General features: G+C 42.1%; 1 protein-coding gene across 1 annotated transcript in view; it reads left to right on the forward strand.

Annotated features, from left to right (window-relative positions):
* Positions 1–1,612: 1,612 nt before the first annotated feature.
* Positions 1,613–21,969, forward strand: part of zfhx4 (zinc finger homeobox 4) — a 72,843-nt gene continuing 52,486 nt past the window's right edge. The window contains 4 exon segments of the mRNA XM_067434880.1: positions 1,613–1,985; positions 17,755–18,289; positions 18,291–20,355; positions 21,459–21,961. Coding sequence (XP_067290981.1) covers positions 17,801–18,289; positions 18,291–20,355; positions 21,459–21,961 — 3,057 coding nt within the window. The 5' untranslated portion in view covers positions 1,613–1,985; positions 17,755–17,800.

Genomic DNA, 21,969 nt, shown 5'->3' on the forward strand with positions numbered 1-21,969 from the left:
GGCAAATAAATAACCTTTACTCCGCCGCTTTTGCTTTGCGTTTATGAAGTAAAATCTGAAGCTCTCCGTGTCCTATTGCGAGCTCGTCTCGGTCTTGTTTCTGTTCTCGTTCATCCTGCCGAAACACCACTTGGGTCTGGCAGGCATGAGTCCCCCGAGGACTGGAAACAGTGGATCAGGGGTGAAGAAGTAACGCCTCTGTTGACCACCTCTCGCCCATCCAGAGACCCACAGTATATGCCAATCCAAGGGCTCGTGTTTTACTGCAAACACAGCTTTGGTATAGCATCCTTATCGTGCGATCCGGAAACAGAGCCTCGCTCAATTCAACCCCTTCGATTTTTTCATAAAGGAGAGCCGATCTTTTGATTTTCTTCACGATTAACATCTTATAAGGTCTTCTTTCAATGGGCAGTTTTAAGGAGATCCAAACTAGCTAATCAATCGGAGCATTTGCTTGCGAGTATGAATATGAACTAAACGCCTGATGAGTAAAGGATGTAAAGTTCATAAGCCATAATGCTCTTTTACACAGAGCTTTAATTAGTTCCGAGGCCCATTTACTGCCAAGTAGCCTACTTAGAAGATTCATTTTGAACACATGCCTTTACTGAAATATTCTATTTAAATATTCAAATTTACCGGTGCATACATATTTTTTGTTTGTTTGCTAACCAAATGTGTAGTACAGGTGTCATCAAGTGCCTTAATATCTTTTATAAAACAAAATAATATTCGCAAGCTGCACGTTCTCTTACAATAAAACACAATACAATAACTAAACATCATTATAGCCTTTAAAACTGGGGCGATTTGTCCATTTAATCTGCTCTGCTATTGTAACCTACATTTTACGTGTCAAGCGGATACCTGTGCAATATTCACATTTTTCATATGTTATGCTTTCTCAATTATTTACATTGCATTTCATTGAAGACTTGGGCTACATACTGTGGTAATAACAAAAATGGCCATTTCAGTCGTGTTGTTATTAAATCGTTTTATAACATTATTATTATTTAATATTGTGATTTACACTTTAAACTATTCCATACATTAAAGACGGATTTTATTTCAACACTAGTGTCCTGCCGTTTAAAATCTGTAAATGCATCGAAGCGTTTAAGGAGATTCATCATTTCTATCTTTTAAAAATAAATGTTGAGGAAGCATTGCTGATGCTATTTAGGCCGACTGCATAATAAACAAAATCAGATATCCTTATTCATTTAATAACAGCAGACTAACCTTTTAAGAATGCCATCAATTACATGTTACCTTAAAAATCTCTGAATTTATTTATTTTTGGTTTAAAAATAATAAGCGGCTGTGATCATAGGTATGACTAAAACAAATCTATTGTCCCACCAAATGTTCCAGGCCGTTACAGGACGTCTTGCCCACCGAAAAAGATTTCCCCCTATTAGATCATTTTAGGAATCTGGCTCGTACAGCCCTTCGGCTCTCCAAGTTGAAACAGCGCGTCATTTGCAATGTGGAGACTGTTGATCACCTCACTAATTACGTCTCTCTCTTTCTGCCTCGCGCGCTCGCTCTCCCTCCCTCTCTCTCTCTCTCCCTCCCTCCCTCTCTCTCTCTCTCTCTCATTCCCAGAGTGCATATCGAGAATAGACACACAAAGACATGCGCACTCAACTTAATCAGCCATTTTTTTAAACAGGGCTAAAACGATAATAATTAGCAGAATAAAGACATATCGGATTTTCATTTCCTTACCTCCTTTCCCTTACCCCTCCACAACCGAAACTGCTAGGCAGTCGTCGACACATCTTTTACACAACCGGACCCAAAGGATCGACTCTTACTGTAGTATTTACGTTTTTTCCAATAAAGTTGGAGGATTACTGTTACATTTTTTTCTTTTTATCCTTTTTTGTTACCTACTTGCGCTACAATTGGATGTGATTTTCTTCAGAAAAAGCAAATATCAAGAGAAGAAGCGGAGGGAACTGCGGGGGAAGAAAGTAAGTTTTTTTCCCTTCAACTTTTATTGAGTAGTTGGTGTTAAATTTAGGTCGAGTATTGATTTTCTTTCGCGACTGGTCTTGCCGAATCTGCGCTATTCCGCTGTCGGATTAGGGCTTTATGTGATATAATTTCGACAAATGTCAGCATTGAAATATTTTCCTCTCAGATTGTAAAACAGTCGTTTTACCGAACAGCCGCGAACTGTCAGGAGATGTTGCCCTATAGTATCTACCGTAAACCTTTCCCCGATCCCATATCGTTTCCTTTGCAAGCAAACCGTCATAAACGTTAAGTTTCGCTCTATTTTATAGCATTATTCGCTGATACTGGGTAAACGTGGACAGATTTGTACGCTCGCGGCTGTTGTGTTCGCCTCAGGAGTTGGACTCGCCTCATCACAGCAAACGCTAAACAGCAGGGCTTCCTTACATTTGACCAAATTATTACTCGTATAGCCCAAACAGCATAAGTCATGCATTTCAAATAACATCTGTTCGAAAAGGTAACGTGTTGTTAAGGACAAACATATCCTGTAAAAGCAAGAATCGCGAAGGCTACGTTTTGTCACGACGTCGCAAGGCGCTCCGGACCGGTGTTTTTAGTCATGCGTCTTGAGATAGACTCAAAGCAGTTCACCAAGATGACTAAAATATTCTTCTTCGTACATTTCTGTTACCTGCAACGTATAAGAGAGTCTCTCCAGGCTGCGGCTCGATAGAAGGGATTGAACTCTAACAGCAGCCGAGGGTCTCTTCTGCAATATCCCGGACTCCAGACGTAAAAAACGGAATAAAAAAGGTCATATTTTCATCAGAAAGCCCAATCCGTGTTTAAACTACTTCTGTCTTCTGTCTTTCCCGTAAGTTTCCTTTTCTTCTCCCTTCATTCCCTTTACGTTTTTCCTGAGAGAATTGTCCCCGAGTTTATAGTAAGGTCTGTAGAATCTTAAAGTTCAGAGTTTTCGTTCTATTTTTTTTTTTTTTTTTTTTTGGTAAAACGTTAACATTGGCATTGAAGACCGTGGCATGTGTGTGAGCGTTTGGCTTTTGGGTTGATGGTGAGTGTGAGACAGAGTCTTGGCTCCGATTGGAACGCGACAGTGACAAGGGCATCGATCGCTTCCATTGAGAGCACAGAAAAAACACAGGCAGTGGGGAGGCAGAGCACAGAGCCGCGGTGTGTATAGCTGTGTGTCTGCGCTCTCTGCTCTCTAAACCACCAGATTTTCACTGCCTGGATCGCCGTATTTTTTTTTAGGATTTTCACGTTGTTTTGGGGGTTACTGTTTACTGTTGGCAGCATGTTTGCTTGTTTGTGTATTACCTGAGCTGCGTTTGATTTTTCTTCATTAGACATTGTGGATTTGTACGCTTTTTTTGCATTAATACGATCCTTTATGGAGACCTGGATTTGTTTGCAAATTGGAATTGAACTGGACATCTGTGCATCTTTTTTTATTGGATTCGTTTTTTCCCCATATATATAATTTTCTTTATTCATTTAGTAATAATTTAGTAATAACATTATTATTATTACTATTACTATTATTATTATTATTATTATTATTATTATTATTATTATTATTATTATTGTTATATGCATATTTATGTATTGCATGTAAATGTAGTGTTTTCTATTTTTTTGTATTATTATACAAATTATTTTGTATTTATTAATGAATAAAAGGTTGTTTCATTCAGCCATTCTGTTGATTCTGTTGCTGTGTGACAACAACACTTAGATGCAAACATTTTATTTAAAATGCTTTTTTCTGAGATCTTCAGATTCACAATGCATATGGACCTCGTAAGCGTGCTTTGATTTAATATCAAATGTTTTGCGTTTTTGTGTCCACATAATTTCGTCCATTTGACGCAGCTCGGAATATCGTGAAGCCAATGCGAGGAGCCTTTAATAACTCTTGAGACATGTTCTGCAGTAAGATTGGCTGAGGCTTCTCCTAGGGTCGACAATGTGTCATTTCCATGAAGCCAAATTGCCCACTGCCTATATGATATTAATGTGCAAATCAATATTTCAGGGATTAAATTTCCCTTCTTCATTTTTTATGGTTTCTACCTCAATAAGTCTCAAGTCTAATAGAAGAGGCTGGATGATTTAAAATCCGCCTCTGCGGAGTGGCTTGCTACAAGCCTATCACAACGTTCTGCTGTTCAGTACCGAAACTCCTATGGCAACGTGCAGGGGTTGACTGCCACTGCTTTGTGACATTAAGACACCCAATTTGGCTAAAAGGCTGAGAGATGACTGCGTGTTCGGTTGAATGCTAATACGTGGTTATCCCAGTATTGATAGTTGTAAAAGAGAAGCCCCATTTAAACACACACTCATACACACACATACACACACTGATGTTTGCATTGACATGCATTCAGACACAAACACACACACATGCACAAATTTGACAGCATCCATCTTTAAAAAAAATCACACGACCAACCATCATCACTAGTATCAGTTTCCCCGTGAAACGCTGCAATTTAAAAATAAAAAAATCTGTAAAGGCCTTCTTCGTGAAACAGACAGGGAAATACAGTTTCTATTTTCGAATGTGGTGATGTGAACCATTTAAAGCACCATGAGCTTCAATCCACCGGAGCACGGCTTATTTCATTGCAGTCGTGGAAATTCATTGTTGGTCAGCAATACTGAGAAGAACCAGGAATGTTTTTTTTTTCTTTTAGTTTTCTTTAACCCTGATATTATCATAGTCCTCTGAGCTTTCTGCTGTCTATCATTAGGTGTTTGTTTTTTATTCATCTCGCACCATCTGGGCTACGCTTCACGGAGCGGCATGAATTTCATATGTGATAGAACATTTTTTCCATTTGGTCTCATTTTAAACCTTTGAACAGACCAATTTAATTTCGCCGGCACAGAAGGGAAAAAAATGTATGGTGGAGGACAAAGGCCTTTTTAATCTGGCTGCGACTGTATGATTTCCTTTAAGATTCCCTGTCTATTATGAATTCAAAAGCTGAATGTTGGTGCGATGAGATATTGTCCATTTTTTGTTTTTGCTATCATTTTTTGAATAAATGTTTAAAGTGTGCTCTAATAAAGACTTTTGAATTTTATAACAAGACCGATTTATTTTAGCTCTTGTTTATTAGGTACTCATTTGCTAGTACTTGTTGTGGTTTCCCGAGCACATTAACCATTTAATAAACTCCGGTGGGTCTCTGTGTGTTTGTATGTGCACTCCTCATAGATAGCATTGTTTTTAAGAGGAACTGTAGTGCTTTTGTTGTGGGCCCAATTGAATTTGGTTCGGAGGATGCAGTACTTGCCCTGGTCCGCAGAGCAGTGGGTGGAAAGCTGAGAAGTCAGGAGCTGGCTTAATGTATTAAGGGGGGCCTTTTTGTGTCAGCCCCGAGGCATTTCTGAGGCAGAAAGAGCCTCCCCTGCTTAGAGGCTTTCTGAAGGGTTAAACACTTGGATGGGGTTCAAGCTCCATAGCGCCTAGGGAAAGTGCATTTGAATATGTACAAGTTTCATGTAATTAGGACTTAATTTTATTAACATATGCAAATTGTTAACTCTGAGGTTTGTTCAGCTGGTGGAGATCATCTGAGCACAAACGGCTCATTGTTCCTGGGGCAAATAATGGATTTGGAGTCGGACGGTGGCAACGCATAACCAGCTATCTAATTTAAGTCGTACCATGGCGAAATTTCATTAGTAGCCATGGAGATGGGTTAATTGTGCTGACTAATGGCCCTGACTACGGCGGTGGCCCCCCAACAAAAACAGCAAAAGCACAACGGCTTACTTAATCTGCCTCACGATAACACTTGTTTAGACACGTTTCTCTCATGTGGGAATTTGCATATGCAAATACGGGGTCTTCCTGATCTCATTCGTCATGTCGGGCTGTCAAACACGCAGAAAGACAATGAAAGCAAGAGCGAAGGCTGTTGCTGATCTCACCACAGAATGGGTAGCATTATTCAGGCCGACAACATTCTTTCATAATTTGTTTCTGATTAATAGACCAGACTGAGGCTCGTTCTGTTCGGGGCTTTTTGCAAAGAGAAGGTCAGGTCAGAAAGAGTTTCCACAGCAACTAAAGATCTATTCTTTTCCCTTTGGCTAATTAAATCACATTCTTAAGGCCTCTCCACTTTTTTGAGGAGAGTGGAAGAAGAGGAAGAAAAAAATACTGTCTCAGATAATCTCTAGTTTCCTTCAGCTATAGACGGGGGAAGCCTGGTGCAGTGCTAGTTCTCCTGAAGTAATCCTGTTTTTTGACAGAAATGTAAACTGATATAATTGCTTTTCAGGAAAGGGAATGCAGGGTTTGTACAAGTGTAAAAAGCATCGGAAAAGGATTAGCATTTTTTTGCATAATGCACAGCGGCTTTGAATGGGGCACTGAATGGTTGACTGAGTGACTTAGATGAAAGCAAGATGGAAACGGTGCCTTCTCGTCCTTTCTTTCCAGGCCCCCGCTTGTCCCCAAAGATGTTTGTTGAGGACTTGAGACAACAGGCGCAGGCTTCATATTCCTGAAGCCTCCCAAGATGCCTGCAGATTTTGTCATCATGTGAAGTAATATGTATGATAATGGTCTCTCTCAACTGGCAAATAGCAGCCCGTATGCTTTATTCAGTGGCGTTCAGGCACAACAGCAGAGATAGGGAGTGGATTCTGCAGAGATGGGATTTCTTTCTTCCTCCAGTGTCCTCAATTTAAACAGGAAAGGTTTTGATTGAACGCTGGAAAGTGTGTACTTTTCGTTCTTTTACACTCCTCAATATAAACAGGAACGAGAACCCAAGGAACATGCTTGTAATCCTTTTGTTATTCCTAGAAAAACATTCCAAGCTTGGAATTTTTCTGTGTGGATGTGCGCGTGTGAAAAATAAAACGATTAACAAAGCATGCATATATTATAGATGAGACATTTTGGGGGACGGTCTGATTCTAGCGCTAGTTTTTTTTATTGGGGGAAGGTGCCGCTGTGACGTGAGCAGCACTTCCGTGATCTCAGCGTCACTGACGTCGCAATCTATTAAATGAACGCGAGCTGCTGCTAGAGACCTTTTTCCTGTGTTTTGTTGTGTTCCGTGAGGCCTTGATCATCTTTCACTGACCTTTTATAGACTAGAGCTATCCTTTCATATGCAAATGATTAAGGGAAAGGAATTGTAGCCGGGATAAGTGCTCACAGGTTATCATGAACAAAACGATTCTTCTTCTTTTCTCTTCTGTCTCTTATTCCAACCGTTCCAGAGAGAAAAGCAAGTAGCTTTGAGTCGATTGTGAAAGGTGGCGATGCCAGTCTTTTTAACTCTGGCCCTAAAGAAAAGGATACACCGTGGATGACGGCTCACGTCTGTGCATTTCAAACAAAGCTCGCAGTTAGACAAGTCATGCTTTAGTGTCTGGTTGAATCAGGCGTGTACTGACAAGCTCAACCAGATGTTGATGTGGGCCCGGTTGCCAAGTGAAACTTGTATGCTGTGAATTGTCCCCCCTTTCCGCCCCCACCGGCCCTTACTCCACAGCTTGGATGTTAAAAACGTCTCTTCCTCTTCTGCGACTTACACTCCATTCCCCCCGATGTGTGAGAACACATGACTGATGAGGACATGGACATTTCAAACAATCGTAAGGGTTGTTATGAGAAGGACTTGTTATCGTGAGGAAATGTAATTTTTGTCCTCATTGAGAACTTTCATTTTTGAGCGCAGTTATCTAAATGTTTTTGTTGCTCTTGGTCCTTTGCCAGTCAGGATTACATTACTTTTACTGTCAGCTTGCGTCTCATCGGAGAAGGGGATTTTTCCCCTTCATATTCTCAGGCCTTCTTTGGTTTTTTGTGACGCCTTCTCTACAGGATATTAAAAAGAGGGGGGAAAAAGAAATCCAACTAAAGCAAAATTTAGACATCTCATTGGAAAAGGCAGTCATGTGTGGAAATTAACAGAACAGACCAAAATATAGTGTATAAAATCCAGAGAATAGGTTTTAAGCAACAATTTAGGTTAAAGACCCTGTGGTGTGTAAAAATAAGCTAATATTCTCTGAGAGGAGTTCTAAGGAAACATTTTTAATTTACTGTAATATTAGGTATACATATTAGCATTTGACATTACGTCTGTTTCAAAGCAGGTGAGATTTGAGGCTGGAAATCATGCCGTGCAACAAGGTAATCTTGTGAAGATTTGTGTCTCTGTATATCACAGCATCGCTAAAAGCAACCGGGTGTACATTAAAGCTAACCTCCACATTGACAAAGTATGATACAGAGGGATTGCCAAATAGCCACAGCTGATGTGAAGCACCTTATTTCATGTCCAAGTACAGTTAAACGGGCAAAGGTTGAGCTTAACAGTCTCATCCTGTTGCTGTTTCTCCATCCATATGTACTGTAGATAAAACTTTATGCGATCTCCATTTAGACAGATGTACACTCAAAAATCATATGCACCCTCGTTGCCGATCTCAGCTGGATAACAAGCCCATTATTAGTCGTCAAGAGAGGGTTGAGACCATAATTGAATATGTATGACCGGTAGTGCCTTATGTAAACAGATAAATGAGAGCCTGCCCTCATGAATATTCATGCTGCTTCATCTGGCCTTATGATGAGGATATTAACACGGCTGTTCCACTTGTGTGTATGTGTGTTATGGATGCTAACGATTAATCGACAATCCATTAATTGTTGATAATTTAATCGATATAAGTAGTGGTGGTCGAATAAGCAAGGTCATCATTAGAGTGCATAGTTTTGAGGTGCATGCTGCTCATGCGCAAAACACGTTCAGCACACACACACACACACACAAGGAAAAATGAAGCGAGCATGCTGTAGTTACATATTCTAAATGTATTAATGCCTTCAGGCCATCCAATGGATTATGTAGGCTAGCTGTTTATTTTGAAACATAATTAACCAAGGGTCCAAAAAAAAACAAACAAGAGATTTTACTTAACTTTACCACTACTTACTTTTGTAAATGCAGCAATAAAAGTACATAGAATAAACAACAAGTAATAATATCCTAGCTGATGAGTGATGATCTCCAGAGCTGTTTCAGCTGTGCACTCCTATTCTAAGGCGCATGGTAAATCAAGACCTGTCAATTTGAGCAATCAAACCGATCCAAGCGAGCTCTAGCTGTAAAACAGTGTCCGACTGGTCTCTTGAAGTCATCCCTACCCACTATACCCACCCACCGAGATCCAGTTTCAGTTGGTCGAACTTTTGAATGACGTTGGAAAACACTGCGTCATGTTCGCTATGCGTTCGGATCCCGGAAGTCCTGTAGCTTCAGCCAAGCAGCATGTCGTCACTCCGTGGTCTACGCATTGTCATGTTGCGTTTGTGCTCGCTCAAGACCACCTGCTCTAATTAAAGATATGTCATCTATCTACTATGGTTTACTAATATTTTGCAAATTTTAAAACAATCATTTTTCATACAAATACTTGGTATAGTTCGGTCTTTAACTGAAACAAATATTCTTGTTTTATTACGCTATGGTTGAGCAATATGACACATGTCTGTTATGTACAATGATTTTACAGATCACACTTTTTAATGTAAAGTTGTTTTTATCACTATGGAAAACAGTACTTCTAGTATGTGATCATATACCTTATATTCACTTCTCAACACCTATTTTGTGTTGGTTGATCAAGGAACTTGGTAGAGCCCTCACTTCAGATTTAAGAGGTAAAGGTTAATGATTTGGCTAATCGATTAATTGATCTCTAACTATTGATTATGGGAATTTATGAAAATTGACATCCCTAATGTGTATAAAGAAAATGAGCAGTTTTCCAGACATGACACTGGCCCACTGTTTGCATTTGTCCAGAGGCTGAGCAGGAGAAGTCCCTGGAGAAGAATTTGGTTAATGCTAGACTTCTCATATCCTGTCTCGCTCTGGTCTGGCATGTGTGCTGGAATCATCTTTAATTATTTGCTTTAAAGGGGGTTAGACTTTCCATCAGTGCAGATGAGTGGCACGGACTGAGGGCTGGTTTTGTGTGGGCGCTCGAAGTCCTGCCGTGGGTCGTCGTCTTTTTAGTTTTAATGACGTGTAGTGACGGAGTGAGATTAAATGTGCGGTTCGCGGAGCTCACGTTAGAGAATCGCGGTGATGAAATGAAAAGAACAAAGTATCGCACTGAGCCGAGAGAAGAAAGATAATGGTATCGTCTGTATTTGGGGCTTTTGAAGAAACAATGATTTTCTGCCTCACCTTGTCCTCATTCTGGAAAATTTCTTTTAGTTTTATGCGGAGACAATAGGGTCACCGGCTTGCCGTGCCCATAACCATTTAAGTTATGGACAATCAAAGAAAGTGTAATAAAAAAGACCTATGGAAAGTGTATGAAAAAACCATTAAGGAAAATGGAGGTCCTTTGGGGTGTTTCATATAAAATCAAATCAGAGGTCTTTGCAAAGATCAAGCGATGCATATGAATGGCGAACCGGAGGGCTGTTAAATCTGACGATGGATGGGGCTAGAAGAATATTTGAGAAAGCACAGATTATTTTCCATTAAATGCCTGCGAGTCTGTGAGATTTGTTGAAACAAATGTATATGTGCCATTTCATGCGCTCGCATCTGGGCTTTGCATTTCAAAACACTCCCTCACCGCAGCTTTATGCTTATTACTGCATGGCATTTGATAGCAAAACAAATCATTCTTCCCCCTGACTATTACCATTCAGAGCTGTAGGTATAATGTGTTTTCTTTGCTTTAATTAGTTGGCGGTTATGCTGATCCAGAGCTTGTTTTCTCTTCTAGGTTGTCATTGACCTTAAAATACCCCCAGTGTCTTGTTGAGGCCTTAGCGATCTGAAAAACATAACACAATGTGGCCTTCCCCACTGCAGCGTGCTGATAATGTTACAGCTGGGCCAAAGCGGCCCATATAGGCTTTCAAATGGCATAAGTGGCAATAACCACAGACTCTTTTAATGTTTCTCTTCATTAGCACTGCTCACGGATATTTTTTCGGTCTCTTGCCCTTTTCATCTGAGAAAGAAACAATTTTCGTCTCTCTTATACCATGCCATTAAATTAATGATTTTTTTAATGAGTCAAAAAAAAGGATTAATCATTTTACTATGTGCGTCATTTTGTCTGGTGATTGTAGGAAGCAGACGGAGCGACGTGACTGCCAGATTCGTCGAAATTAACTTTGAAAATTGAATCGGTAGTTTGCGTGACATTCCGTTTATTTGATAATGGAATATTGTGGCCCTAATTTCAACTCATTCTAATTACATCTGACAGTTGTTTGTTTGGAGTGAAATCCAATTAAAGTGTACACTTTTCAAGCGGAATACTCTGGTTCCTTCTTAAAGAAATAATGACCCCATGATGGCTCTGAAAATAAATGTTTTTTTTTTGTGGGCATACAAGGGTAAACTCGCAACAGCTGTCAGAACAGAGTTTGTTTAAAAAGCAAATGCCTTTGGTCTAAAGTTCATTTGGAGAGCTCTCTAATTAAATATAGGCCCGAACCTTAAGTTAATTAGTAATTCTCTGGCTCCAGAAATTAGAGCGATCTGGAGCACAATCTCTCGTGCTGCCATATAAAGGCATTAGGGCCTGTATGGGAGAACTTAGTTAGCAGTAATTCATGCTTTAATAGATTGTTTGACATGTTTTGTGAAATTCCTGCGTGAAGAACGCTCGGGTTAGCACATTGCTAGCGGTGCTGGAATGCATGCAGGGATACCTGGCCTGTGATTATGTTTATAATACTAGATAATTACAGGACTTGCAGGCTGGATGCTCCGTCTTTACTGAGCAGCTTGAACTTTAAACTTTTATTGTTTCTCGGGGAAAATGACAGCACAGAAAGGTCAAAATCTGCGAATGAAAAACGGCTTTCGTTCCAAATGGCGCCTGCTTACCGCTCCCGGCCCACGCGGTAGCGTGTCAAAACATTCATCAGGTTAAAGTTAGTTAACGGAGGACGACCGTAGGAATATAACACCTGTCCGACAGGCTTAACAGGGTATATTTTTAGATGGCTTGTTAAACTGTGAATTTGCCCCCTCCTGTGTGTTTTTTTGGAGGTGAAATATGTGGCCTGTGTTTAACTTTGTGTCTGTGTGTTTGGTACTCACCTCTATCTTTGGCAAGCATGCGTTTGGTTTGTTTGAAGCACAATAACATGAGCTTCGGTTGCAGGATTGACGGTTTTTTAATTCTGCTTTATTTATTTTTATATATTGGAAGGGGGCAGTGCTTTCAAACAGATGTGCCTAAAACTACGATTTATGTAACTGGTAAGCGCTTTCATATTGTATGTATTGTACTCCACAAGAACATGTTTGACCAGTAGATTAATATTTATTTAGCACAGGGAAATCAAGGGATTAGTCAGTCATCATTTTAACTCTAATCCTGCTCGGCAAAAACTAGACAAAGAGGGTGATTACTGAACATGGACTGACAAAGCTACAATTAGATTCTCTGCTTTTCTTGTCGAGAACGGGGGGAAAACACTCACACACAACACACACACAAAGGGATAAAGCTCAACTTTTTTCTCCCTTCTGTGAAGAGAGAAAAAAAGCAGAAAGCAAACATATTCATCACCCGTGCTTGCGCGGACAGCGGAAAGATCACGAGATGAATTCACATCAAGCCTGTGAATCAGAGAAAACAACTCTAATTTTAGTCAGTGCCTCCTTTGAGAAATGTGCGTTTTTAGTGAGTCGGTGTGTTTAGTCATATTCTCTGTCAGTGCCTGTGCATGTTTGTATTTGTTTGTGTGTCATTACTATAAAGAGGAAGCAGCATATCTGCTTTACTAATTAAGCCATAAGACTCACCAGGGGCAACGCTCTGATTTGCATCTGGCTTATTTCTCTTAGCAAAACACACACGGCAAATATGCCTGATGGGTCTCAGGTGGGCAAACGTGCGTGGTTGTCTCTGCGATGCTCTCTAAGTCAACTGTCGAAGTTAACTTGGCAAAGCTGAAGCAGGAGAGAAAGAGGTGGGGTTAAAGGGATGATCTGCCGTCACGTGGACACGGGCACCAGAGAAGATGTGAAACCAGATGTGGGGTGAAAAAAAGGCTAAAGAGGAAGACTAGTGGGGAACCTGCCAGCATACGTTCCCCTTTCCCCTCCTTCTCTCTTTCTCAGTTGAAAAAGAATGTTAATGATTTTTTTCACCCCCCTGCGCTCCTCCAGAGACACAGCCTCATTGTTTGTCGTGAGGACCTTTTCTTTCAAACTTAATTACCTTCTCCCCTTTTTTCTGTGACTTGGACCGAAAGTTTGCACTGTGTTGGGAGAGGTCGTCACACATTCTTTTTTACGCTCCTTTTCATTAATCCGGGGTGTGCAGGCATTTTCTCCCCGTGTTGGGACGGTAGGGGAGGGTAATGGAAGAGCCTCGGAATGATCCGCAGGAAGCTTAAAGCCGGTTAATGCAGTATAATAGTCTGGACATAGACTGGCCTTTGTTTGTGCGGTTCATTTCGAATCAGGCGTAATTAACTCCAGAGTGTTTCCAGATTGCCAGCGAGGAGAAATTGCAGCCTTCTCTGCTTTGAATTGAGAAAAGACATTAGCTATGTAGATTATGTTTCCCTTTGATACGGGCCTCTCCTGTTAAAAGTTTTCGAATGGGCGAGGGAGTCGTATAAACCCAGTCTTTTTTGTCCCCCTTGTTTAAAGGGACTTTTGGAAGTCATTTTGAATGTAAAACTCGTCATGTGATGCTGTTTTTTAAATCAGGTTTTTCATACTTGCAGCTTGTTTTGTGCTTCAAATTGTTTGACTCCTTTGTTAAACGCCAGCCACAGAAAGGTAATTTGTACAACAGCTAAATAGACGTCTTTTTGCTGATGTGGATTTGCCACACCCGACAGTAATGATATGTTGTGTATTGAAAATGAGGCCCTTAAATGTGGTTATGGCACAGGGGAGATATCCTGCTTCTACTGTTACACCTCTGGGCATCGACAGGGTCGGGAAAAGCCTTTGTGAAAAAAGGGTCATGCAAAACCGTTTTCCCCCCTCACTCCTCTCCCCTTTGCAATTCTTTCTCTCTCTCTCTCTTTTTTGGACTTAAACAAGAAAGAATTAAGCCTCCCGGTGTCCTTGGAGGCTAGAGAAGCTCTTGATGTTTGGATAATACCACTTTGATGGATTTTTCATCAGTTCTTTCTGCATGGCAACAAATAAACAAGTATAATTAGACTTGTGAAGGCCCATTCATGGCTTTGTTAGGATTAGATATATGTGCAGTTTGCATGCTGTGACTCTCCTTTGTCTTTCCCTAACTCACTATGACATTTTGATAGAGGATTTAGTGTTGAGAAAAACCCCAGCAGAGGCTGGGGTGACCTTTCTTAAATCGGATATAATTTGAAGGCGTTTTACCTATTTTTCCAGTTTTTTTCCTTCACATTCGTACTGCAGTTCCACTTGAATAACGCACGACACACATGTGCACGCTAACGTTTAACGTTTGTCTACGACTCCTATGGAAAAAAAAGGACGACCTGAAAAACTATTTAGGGAAGAAAGGGTGAGTGAAATCCTTTTTCTTAGGGAGGCGGGTGGGTTGGATCAGGGGAGTCTTAGCACTCGGGTAAACCTAGCATTCCTACTCCATTATTCCTGTCTCTTGATCAGATCACATTCTTTTTAATCACTTCACAGGCAGCGTCTCCACAGAGCACCGAGAGAGAAGCTGAGACAGTCTTAATTAAAAAAACAGAGGTAGAAACACTGTTTGCCATCTTTTCCTTCTAATGGGAACGGGAGCCATTTCCATGCAATGAGATCTGTCCTTATTGTTTTGAGAGAGCGCTCTTTTGGTTCCAAGAAAAAGAGCTTAGTATTTGTTTTTTTTCTTCTTTTTGTAGCCTTTGCTTTTTAGACCAAATAGAAGGAGGGAAAGCAAGACGAGAGAAAATCTGTTTCACAGTTAAGTTACAACACGTTGGAGGAATTGTTGAACGGTATATAGAAAAAGGTGTTAAGGGGGGGGGGGGGCAGTCAAAAAGAACATAGAGCTCCTTTTAATAGCAAAGTACGCACTTAAGACTACTTTCTGTCTTTTGGGTGAAAAAGAGAGTATGTTAACTTTTGAGATTTCCTTTTCGGTTTGAAGAAAGATGCCTGCATGGGATTCTTTTAAAGTTGTTCTTGTCAGGCATATCGAGCAATTGAGAATGCCTGGATTATATTCGGTGACTTGCTGTAGCAAAAAGTGATTTATTTATTTAATTATTTATTGTGAGAACAAATTGATGGGCACGCTCAAGTTACCAGGCTGATTGTCAATGAAATGTCTTCTGATGCGAAATATCAATATGAAAGCTGGAGGTGCTCTCAGCATCCCCGGATACTTGCCTTGTATCAAAACAAGCGCAGCTCTGAGCTGTTTAGCTCTTTTGTGCCTTGCTTTATAATTCATAGCCATGTAATGATTCACATGCATAGCCAAAAATGTAGAGACACAGGCAAATCCAGAGGATGCATCTCTCTCAGCACTTCAAGTGTCAAGATATGCATAATTCATCTCAAACTGCGCGTTTTATGTCCGGACCGCATTAAGCGATGTTGTGTGTTACGGCTCGGAAGATAAGCAACAAACACACCTGAAAAGAAAGAAAAAAGAGAATGAGGAAACCAGGTGTGTAATTACAGCTTCCATATTGTATTTGATACCTTTTAAAGACTGAATTCAAACAGAAACAAATCACAGGCAGCCGCTGACAAGGTAGACACATGAGGGAGAGTGTGTGTTTTGTGAAGGTTGCTTGTTTTATTATGTGCAGTGGGTTTTGTGTTAACGTCGCTGGAATGTTGTGTGTGGCTCACACACTCACCCAGCGCCCACAGGCCCTGGAGGCACAGCTGCTGGCTCTGTGATCTTACACCAGGAGATGCAGAAATTATCACAGGAGAACACTGTAATCTAGCCCTTGCTTCCCTGCCAAACGTATGTTTTTGGAGACGTATTCCTCTCGGCTTACATAAATGACCCCCGTCCCACTATGCCACTGCACACATGCATAGACACACCTTTTTCTTTTCTGGTGTGAAGCTAATTTTAATAGGTGCTAATTTTGCACTAATTGCTGCGCTGTTTTGCCCTCAGGGCATTTGGGAGCAATCTCAGGTCTTTATTTTCACAGCAGTACATTGTGCACCCCCATCATCTTATTTATTATACAATTTAATTTTCACTTCATTAATGTGATGGCTTATCTGCATTGTTTTTTATTTCTGAATGTTTCCTTGTGTTAGCGGATGAGATTATATTATGAACAGCACAAATATTTTGTTTCTGTGTGTAATATTCATATTATATAGGCTACTCAGTGTACTTAGCCATATTATAAATTAATCCCCAAATTGCTTTTGATCAAAATAGGTATCAACACAAAAAAAGTGATTTGCACACAGCGAGGTGGATAGGCCATGGCTGTAATTGTTGTTTAATTTTGCATCATCTTTTAACCTAATTCCCATTTGACAAAAAAAAAGTGCTTTTCCAAATTGCATCGTGTTCAATAAGCTATTATCAGATTTCCTATATTCTTGAGAATAATTAGAAAATAAAGCCTGGCACAGCAGACAGGGCTGCCGTTTTAAAATTCTGAGACTGTCTTGAGTGCATTTCATTTTAATTGAAAGCACAGCAGTTGCAAGCCCGTCATTGTTGGCCTTCACCACAAATCTCTACCTCTTCTGTACACACTGATATCACCCTGAAAATTTGGAGCAGCTGGGTTTCTCTTTACTCTCCGGGCTTCATTCGCCGAGCCTGGGCATGGTAGGCACATACGCTTTGGTTCCAACTCTATTCAGTGTCCAAACTTGTGTGCTGAGTCCCAGTCTTTGAATCTGCATTGCCAGCCTTGAGAATAAATTGTCTGTGGTCCAAGAAAAAAAAAAAAAATGATTGAAGGGTTTTCATCAGCAAGGTGCGCGTATGATTTGTGAAAGCCAGGAGAGACCCTGATTGAGGCAGTGACAGTTGGGAGATGGGCAGCCATCCAGGATAGATAACATCACAATGGTATTTCAAATGGTGTGCTTTATGTGTTTGGGTTTTTGTGAGCTGCCAAGGATGAAAAATGAAAAACAAAAAAGTGAAAAGAAATTGCGAGATGGCCCTCCCGGGGTGACTGGACTTGGTGTGCTAAATATTAATTTGAGTTTGGGGTGAATGTCGGAGAGGCAAAAGCGTGGGTTAGAATTTGGATGGCTGCTTACTCAGGGCTTGTTAGATACCTGCTGGGGGATCTCTCAGAGGGAAGATTTGGAGTAAGCTGATTTACTGAATAACATAGGAACCAAAGAGATACCGCCTCTCTCTGCCAAAGTGGTCATGATTTAAATGTGGTGGTTCATCCCCCTTTTCTTTGCTTTTCGTAATTATGTTGCAGTGATAAAGGGGCTCACAGAAACGTTTGAGTGGGAGTGGACTGATTTTAAGGGGAGTGCTTCACTGGTTATTGAAAAAATATTGTACTTAAACCTTTTTTAACTATTGAAATCTCTTATTAACGTCAGCTAAAATCAATGGAGTGTGTGTCTACATTTAAAAATCGCACAGCTTTTTTTCTAGATAGTTCTCTGCTGCTCATTTTTGAGCTAATTCATGAGTAATTGCAGAGCAGGAATGCTCTCTGTATTATCAAGGACAGCACATGCTGAAGATCAGGTACGCCATCATTATACACGTTCTAATATGTCTTTGCTCTCTTTTGTTTTTTTATTTATGCAGGTCCCTGACAGGCTGGATGAAATGAGATCCCCATGTAGCGATTACCATGGAAACTTGTGACTCCCCTTCTCTCTCAAGGCAGGAAAATGGGCAGCAGATATCAAAGCTACGTGAGACGACACATCTTGATAATGAGGTGCCAGAGAAAGTCCCTGGGATGGAGCCTGACAAGGAAAACAGCCCTGCGGATGACAACCTGAGGACGGAGGAGAGCCGCCGAGAGACCGCATCAGGATTGAACGTGGAGAATGCGATAGGCGCGGCCACTAAAGAGATCCCCTGCAACGAATGTGCCACTTCCTTCTCGAGTTTACAAAAATATATGGAGCACCACTGCCCGAACGCTCGCCTTCCCCTTCTGAAGGACGAGAACGAGAGCGAGGTCAGCGACCTTGAGGACAGCGATGTAGAGAACCTGACAGGAGAGATAGTTTACCAGCCAGATGGCTCAGCTTTTATTCTTGAGGACTCCAAAGAAGGTGGCCAGAATGCCCAGTCAGGGGTTAAAAGCCTCTTCTCCCCAGCACTGTTTTTCAAACTCCCAAACTGCTGCTGGGGACAAGACTGAGCAGTCGGCCACAGCCCCCATGTCCTTTTATCCACAAATGATCAATACTTTTCACATCGCTTCATCCCTCGGGAAACCATTTACGGCCGATCAGGCTTTCCCAAATACCTCAGCATTAGCAGGAGATGGTCCTGTGTTGCACAGTTTCCGTGTCTACGATCTCCGACACAAGAGTGATAAAGACTATCTTACCATTGATGGTGCAGCCAAAAACTCCTGTGTGTCCAAAGATGTTCCAAACAATGTGGACTTGTCTAAATTTGATGGTTGCATTAGTGATGGGAAAAGGAAACCTATTCTGATGTGTTTCTTGTGCAAGTTGTCTTTTGGTTATAGTAGGTCATTTGTAACCCATGCTGTGCATGATCATCGGATGACCCTCAATGAGCAGGAGCAGAAGCTCCTTAGTAATAAATATGTCTCTGCAATCATACAGGGCATTGGTAAAGACAAAGAACCTCTTATAAGCTTTCTGGAACCAAAAAAAAACAATTCTGTGTTACCACATTTTTCTACTGCAAACTTCATGGGCCCTGATCCAGGCATTCGCAGCCTGTGGAACACCTTTCACATGGAAAACGGTGATTCCCTGCAGGCTGGTTTTGCCTTCCTGAAAGGAAGTGCCAGTTTGGCATCTTCTGCAGGCCAGTCGCCCAGGAGTGCCCAGATGCCAAAGGCTGAACTGAACCTCGGGGTTGCGGCCACCTCGGCGCTCAAGTCCCCCATCGGCTCCGCGTCTCACCAGCGCTCGTCACCAGGGGCTGGGTGCAGGGATCAGGAGAGCAACTGTGAACGACAGAAGGACGTTAGCACTTTGCATGCGAATGGTGAGCTCCCCATCAAAAGCGAGCCCAGAGATGTGCTTGATGCTGAGGAGGACGAAGACATGTATTCGAACGAGCTCGACGACGATGGTGTTTGTGAACTTGGGGATAGTACCAGTAGCAAAGATTTCCCTCTCTTAAACCAAAGCATTTCTCCTTTTTCGTCCAGTGTGCTAAAATTTAGTGAAAAGGGTACTACTTCCTCTGTGACTGTTGCCAATGACCTAGAGAAGACAAAGCAAGCTGCTGCCATCTTGGACTACAGCAATGACTCTTTGAGTGGAGGCAGCAAAGATGGCTGCGACTCCAACAGCGGCAGAGATGGCAGTCCACCATCTCTTCCTCTTGACCTGATGCGACGAGACGATGAGAGCCCAGGCCCATTGCACCAGCATGCTGCCACACCCAGCACCCCTGGCACCCCTGGCCCAGGAGAGGGCTCTCCTGGAAGTGGAATCGAATGCCCCAAGTGCGACACTGTCTTAGGTTCCTCCCGTTCACTTGGTGGTCACATGACTATGATGCACTCACGGAACTCCTGCAAGACGCTGAAATGCCCCAAATGCAATTGGCACTACAAATACCAGCAGACCCTGGATGCTCACATGAAGGAGAAGCACCCAGAGTCTGGAGGCTCTTGCGCCTATTGCCGCACAGGCCAGCCTCACCCTCGACTAGCTCGGGGTGAGAGCTATACCTGTGGCTATAAACCTTTCCGCTGCGAGGTGTGCAACTACTCCACAACCACCAAAGGCAACCTTAGCATACACATGCAGTCAGACAAGCACCTCAACAATGTGCAGACGCTGCAGAACGGAGGAACGGAAGCCATCTACAACCACACTGCTCCTGTGTCAAACCCTAGCCTGAGCAGTTGTGGCACACCCTCGCCCTCTAAGCCCAAACAGAAGCCCACATGGAGATGTGAGGTCTGCGACTATGAGACCAATGTGGCTCGCAACTTGCGCATTCATATGACAAGTGAGAAACACATGCACAACATGATGCTTCTTCAGCAGAACATGAAGCAGATCCAGCACAACCTGCATCTAGGCTTGGCGCCAGCCGAGGCGGAGCTCTATCAGTACTACCTGGCCCAGAACATCGGCCTCACCGGGATGAAACTGGATAACCCTTCAGACCCACAGATGATGATCAACCCCTTCCAGCTTGACCCTAACACTGCCGCAGCTCTGGCTCCTAGTCACGGTAAGTAGTTTTCCCTTGGATATGCTTGTCACTCACTTTCTTTTGTTCTCTCTTTCCTTCACTGACTCTGGCCTTATTACTCCTGTCATTATTGTATCCTGCTCTCAATCTGTTCCGTGATTTGAGCTGCCACGTGAGAGTCCGTTTCTTCATCTTTTTAAGCTTAGTCCTTCACTCCACCCAGAAAAATCTTAACATGGAGTGTAGGGAACAGATCTCACACAACACTAGCAGTAGCGTTTTTTGTTCTTTCACTTCGTCGATCAAGACCAAAAACAGCATTTCTGAATCTGTTTCTGAAAGCCGATACCCTTGTGCATTCATCTCATCTCCATACTTGGTATACATTAGCCTCTCAAGAAATATTGTTTCCACAACTTACTTTCATCTAGCAACTCACAAACTCTCTGTCTGACAAAATGCTATATTTGTACCATTTCTTGATCTTGTGTAATTATTAAATTCAAAGCTTTTTTTCCAAGAGGGTTGAGAGTAAGGAAAATGATGCAGTTTGCTTTCTAAAAGTGCAGAGATCAAAGGACTAAATTACAATTAAATGTAAGATGATCTGTTTTGTATTATTTTAATTTTTAGGGCAAACATTGGGCAGGCGCGTTTTATATCGATCAGTTTCATGTCTTTAAAGAGTGAGAGAGAGGAAAAAACGTGCCTGAGTACAAACTCAGGAATGCCTGGTAGGAGTAATTAAAGCTATCTGATGAGGGAGTTTAGAACTTGAAAGGGATGATTGTAATTGATCCTGATTCAATCCTATTATAGCTTTTTATAGTTAAGGCTTTATAGAAGCCATACTCCTTACTGGGGCTTTATTTTATCAAATCCTTTTGTATGGGTGCCCTACACCAGTCTCTCAGCTCTTTTTAAAATTTCATTTAAAAAAAAAAAAAAAAAACACTTTCTCTTTTTCTCCTCCCTGTGACTGTGCCCCACCTCTTCCCCACCCTTCTCTCTCTCTCTCTCTCTCTCTCTCTCTCTCTCTCTCTCTCTCTCTCTCTCTCTCTCTCTCTCTCTCTCTCTCTCTCTCTCTCTCTCTCTCTCTCTCTCTCTCCCCCCCCCCCCTCTCTCTCCCTCTCTCCCCGCAGTAAATAATGAGCTGCCTGCGGAGCTGCGTCTTGTGAGTGGTCAGCTAATGGGTGATGACCTGTCCGTCCTCTCTGCTGGGGAGCTGTCACCTTGCATCAACGACCCGCTGCTGAAACTCTTCCAGTGTGCGGTGTGCAACAAATTCAGCTCTGACAGCCTAGAGGCCCTCAGCGGGCACGTGGCGGCAGAGAGATCGCTTCCGGAAGAGGAGTGGAGAGCCGTGATGGGAGACGTCTACCAGTGCAAGCTGTGCAACTACAACACGCAGCTCAAGGCCAATTTCCAGCTCCACTGCAAGACCGACAAGCACATGCAGAAGTATCAGCTGGTGGCCCACATCAAGGAAGGTGGCAAAGCCAACCAGTGGCGTCTCAAGTGCATTGCCATCGGCAACCCCGTGCACCTGAAGTGCAATGCCTGTGACTACTACAGCAACAGTGTGGAGAAGCTGAGACTGCATGCAACAAACCAGAGGCACGAAGCGGCACTGAAGGTCTACAAGGTCAGTTA

This window comes from Pseudorasbora parva, chromosome 24 (assembly GCF_024679245.1).
Source record: "Pseudorasbora parva isolate DD20220531a chromosome 24, ASM2467924v1, whole genome shotgun sequence".
Lineage (NCBI taxonomy): Eukaryota > Metazoa > Chordata > Actinopteri > Cypriniformes > Gobionidae > Pseudorasbora > Pseudorasbora parva.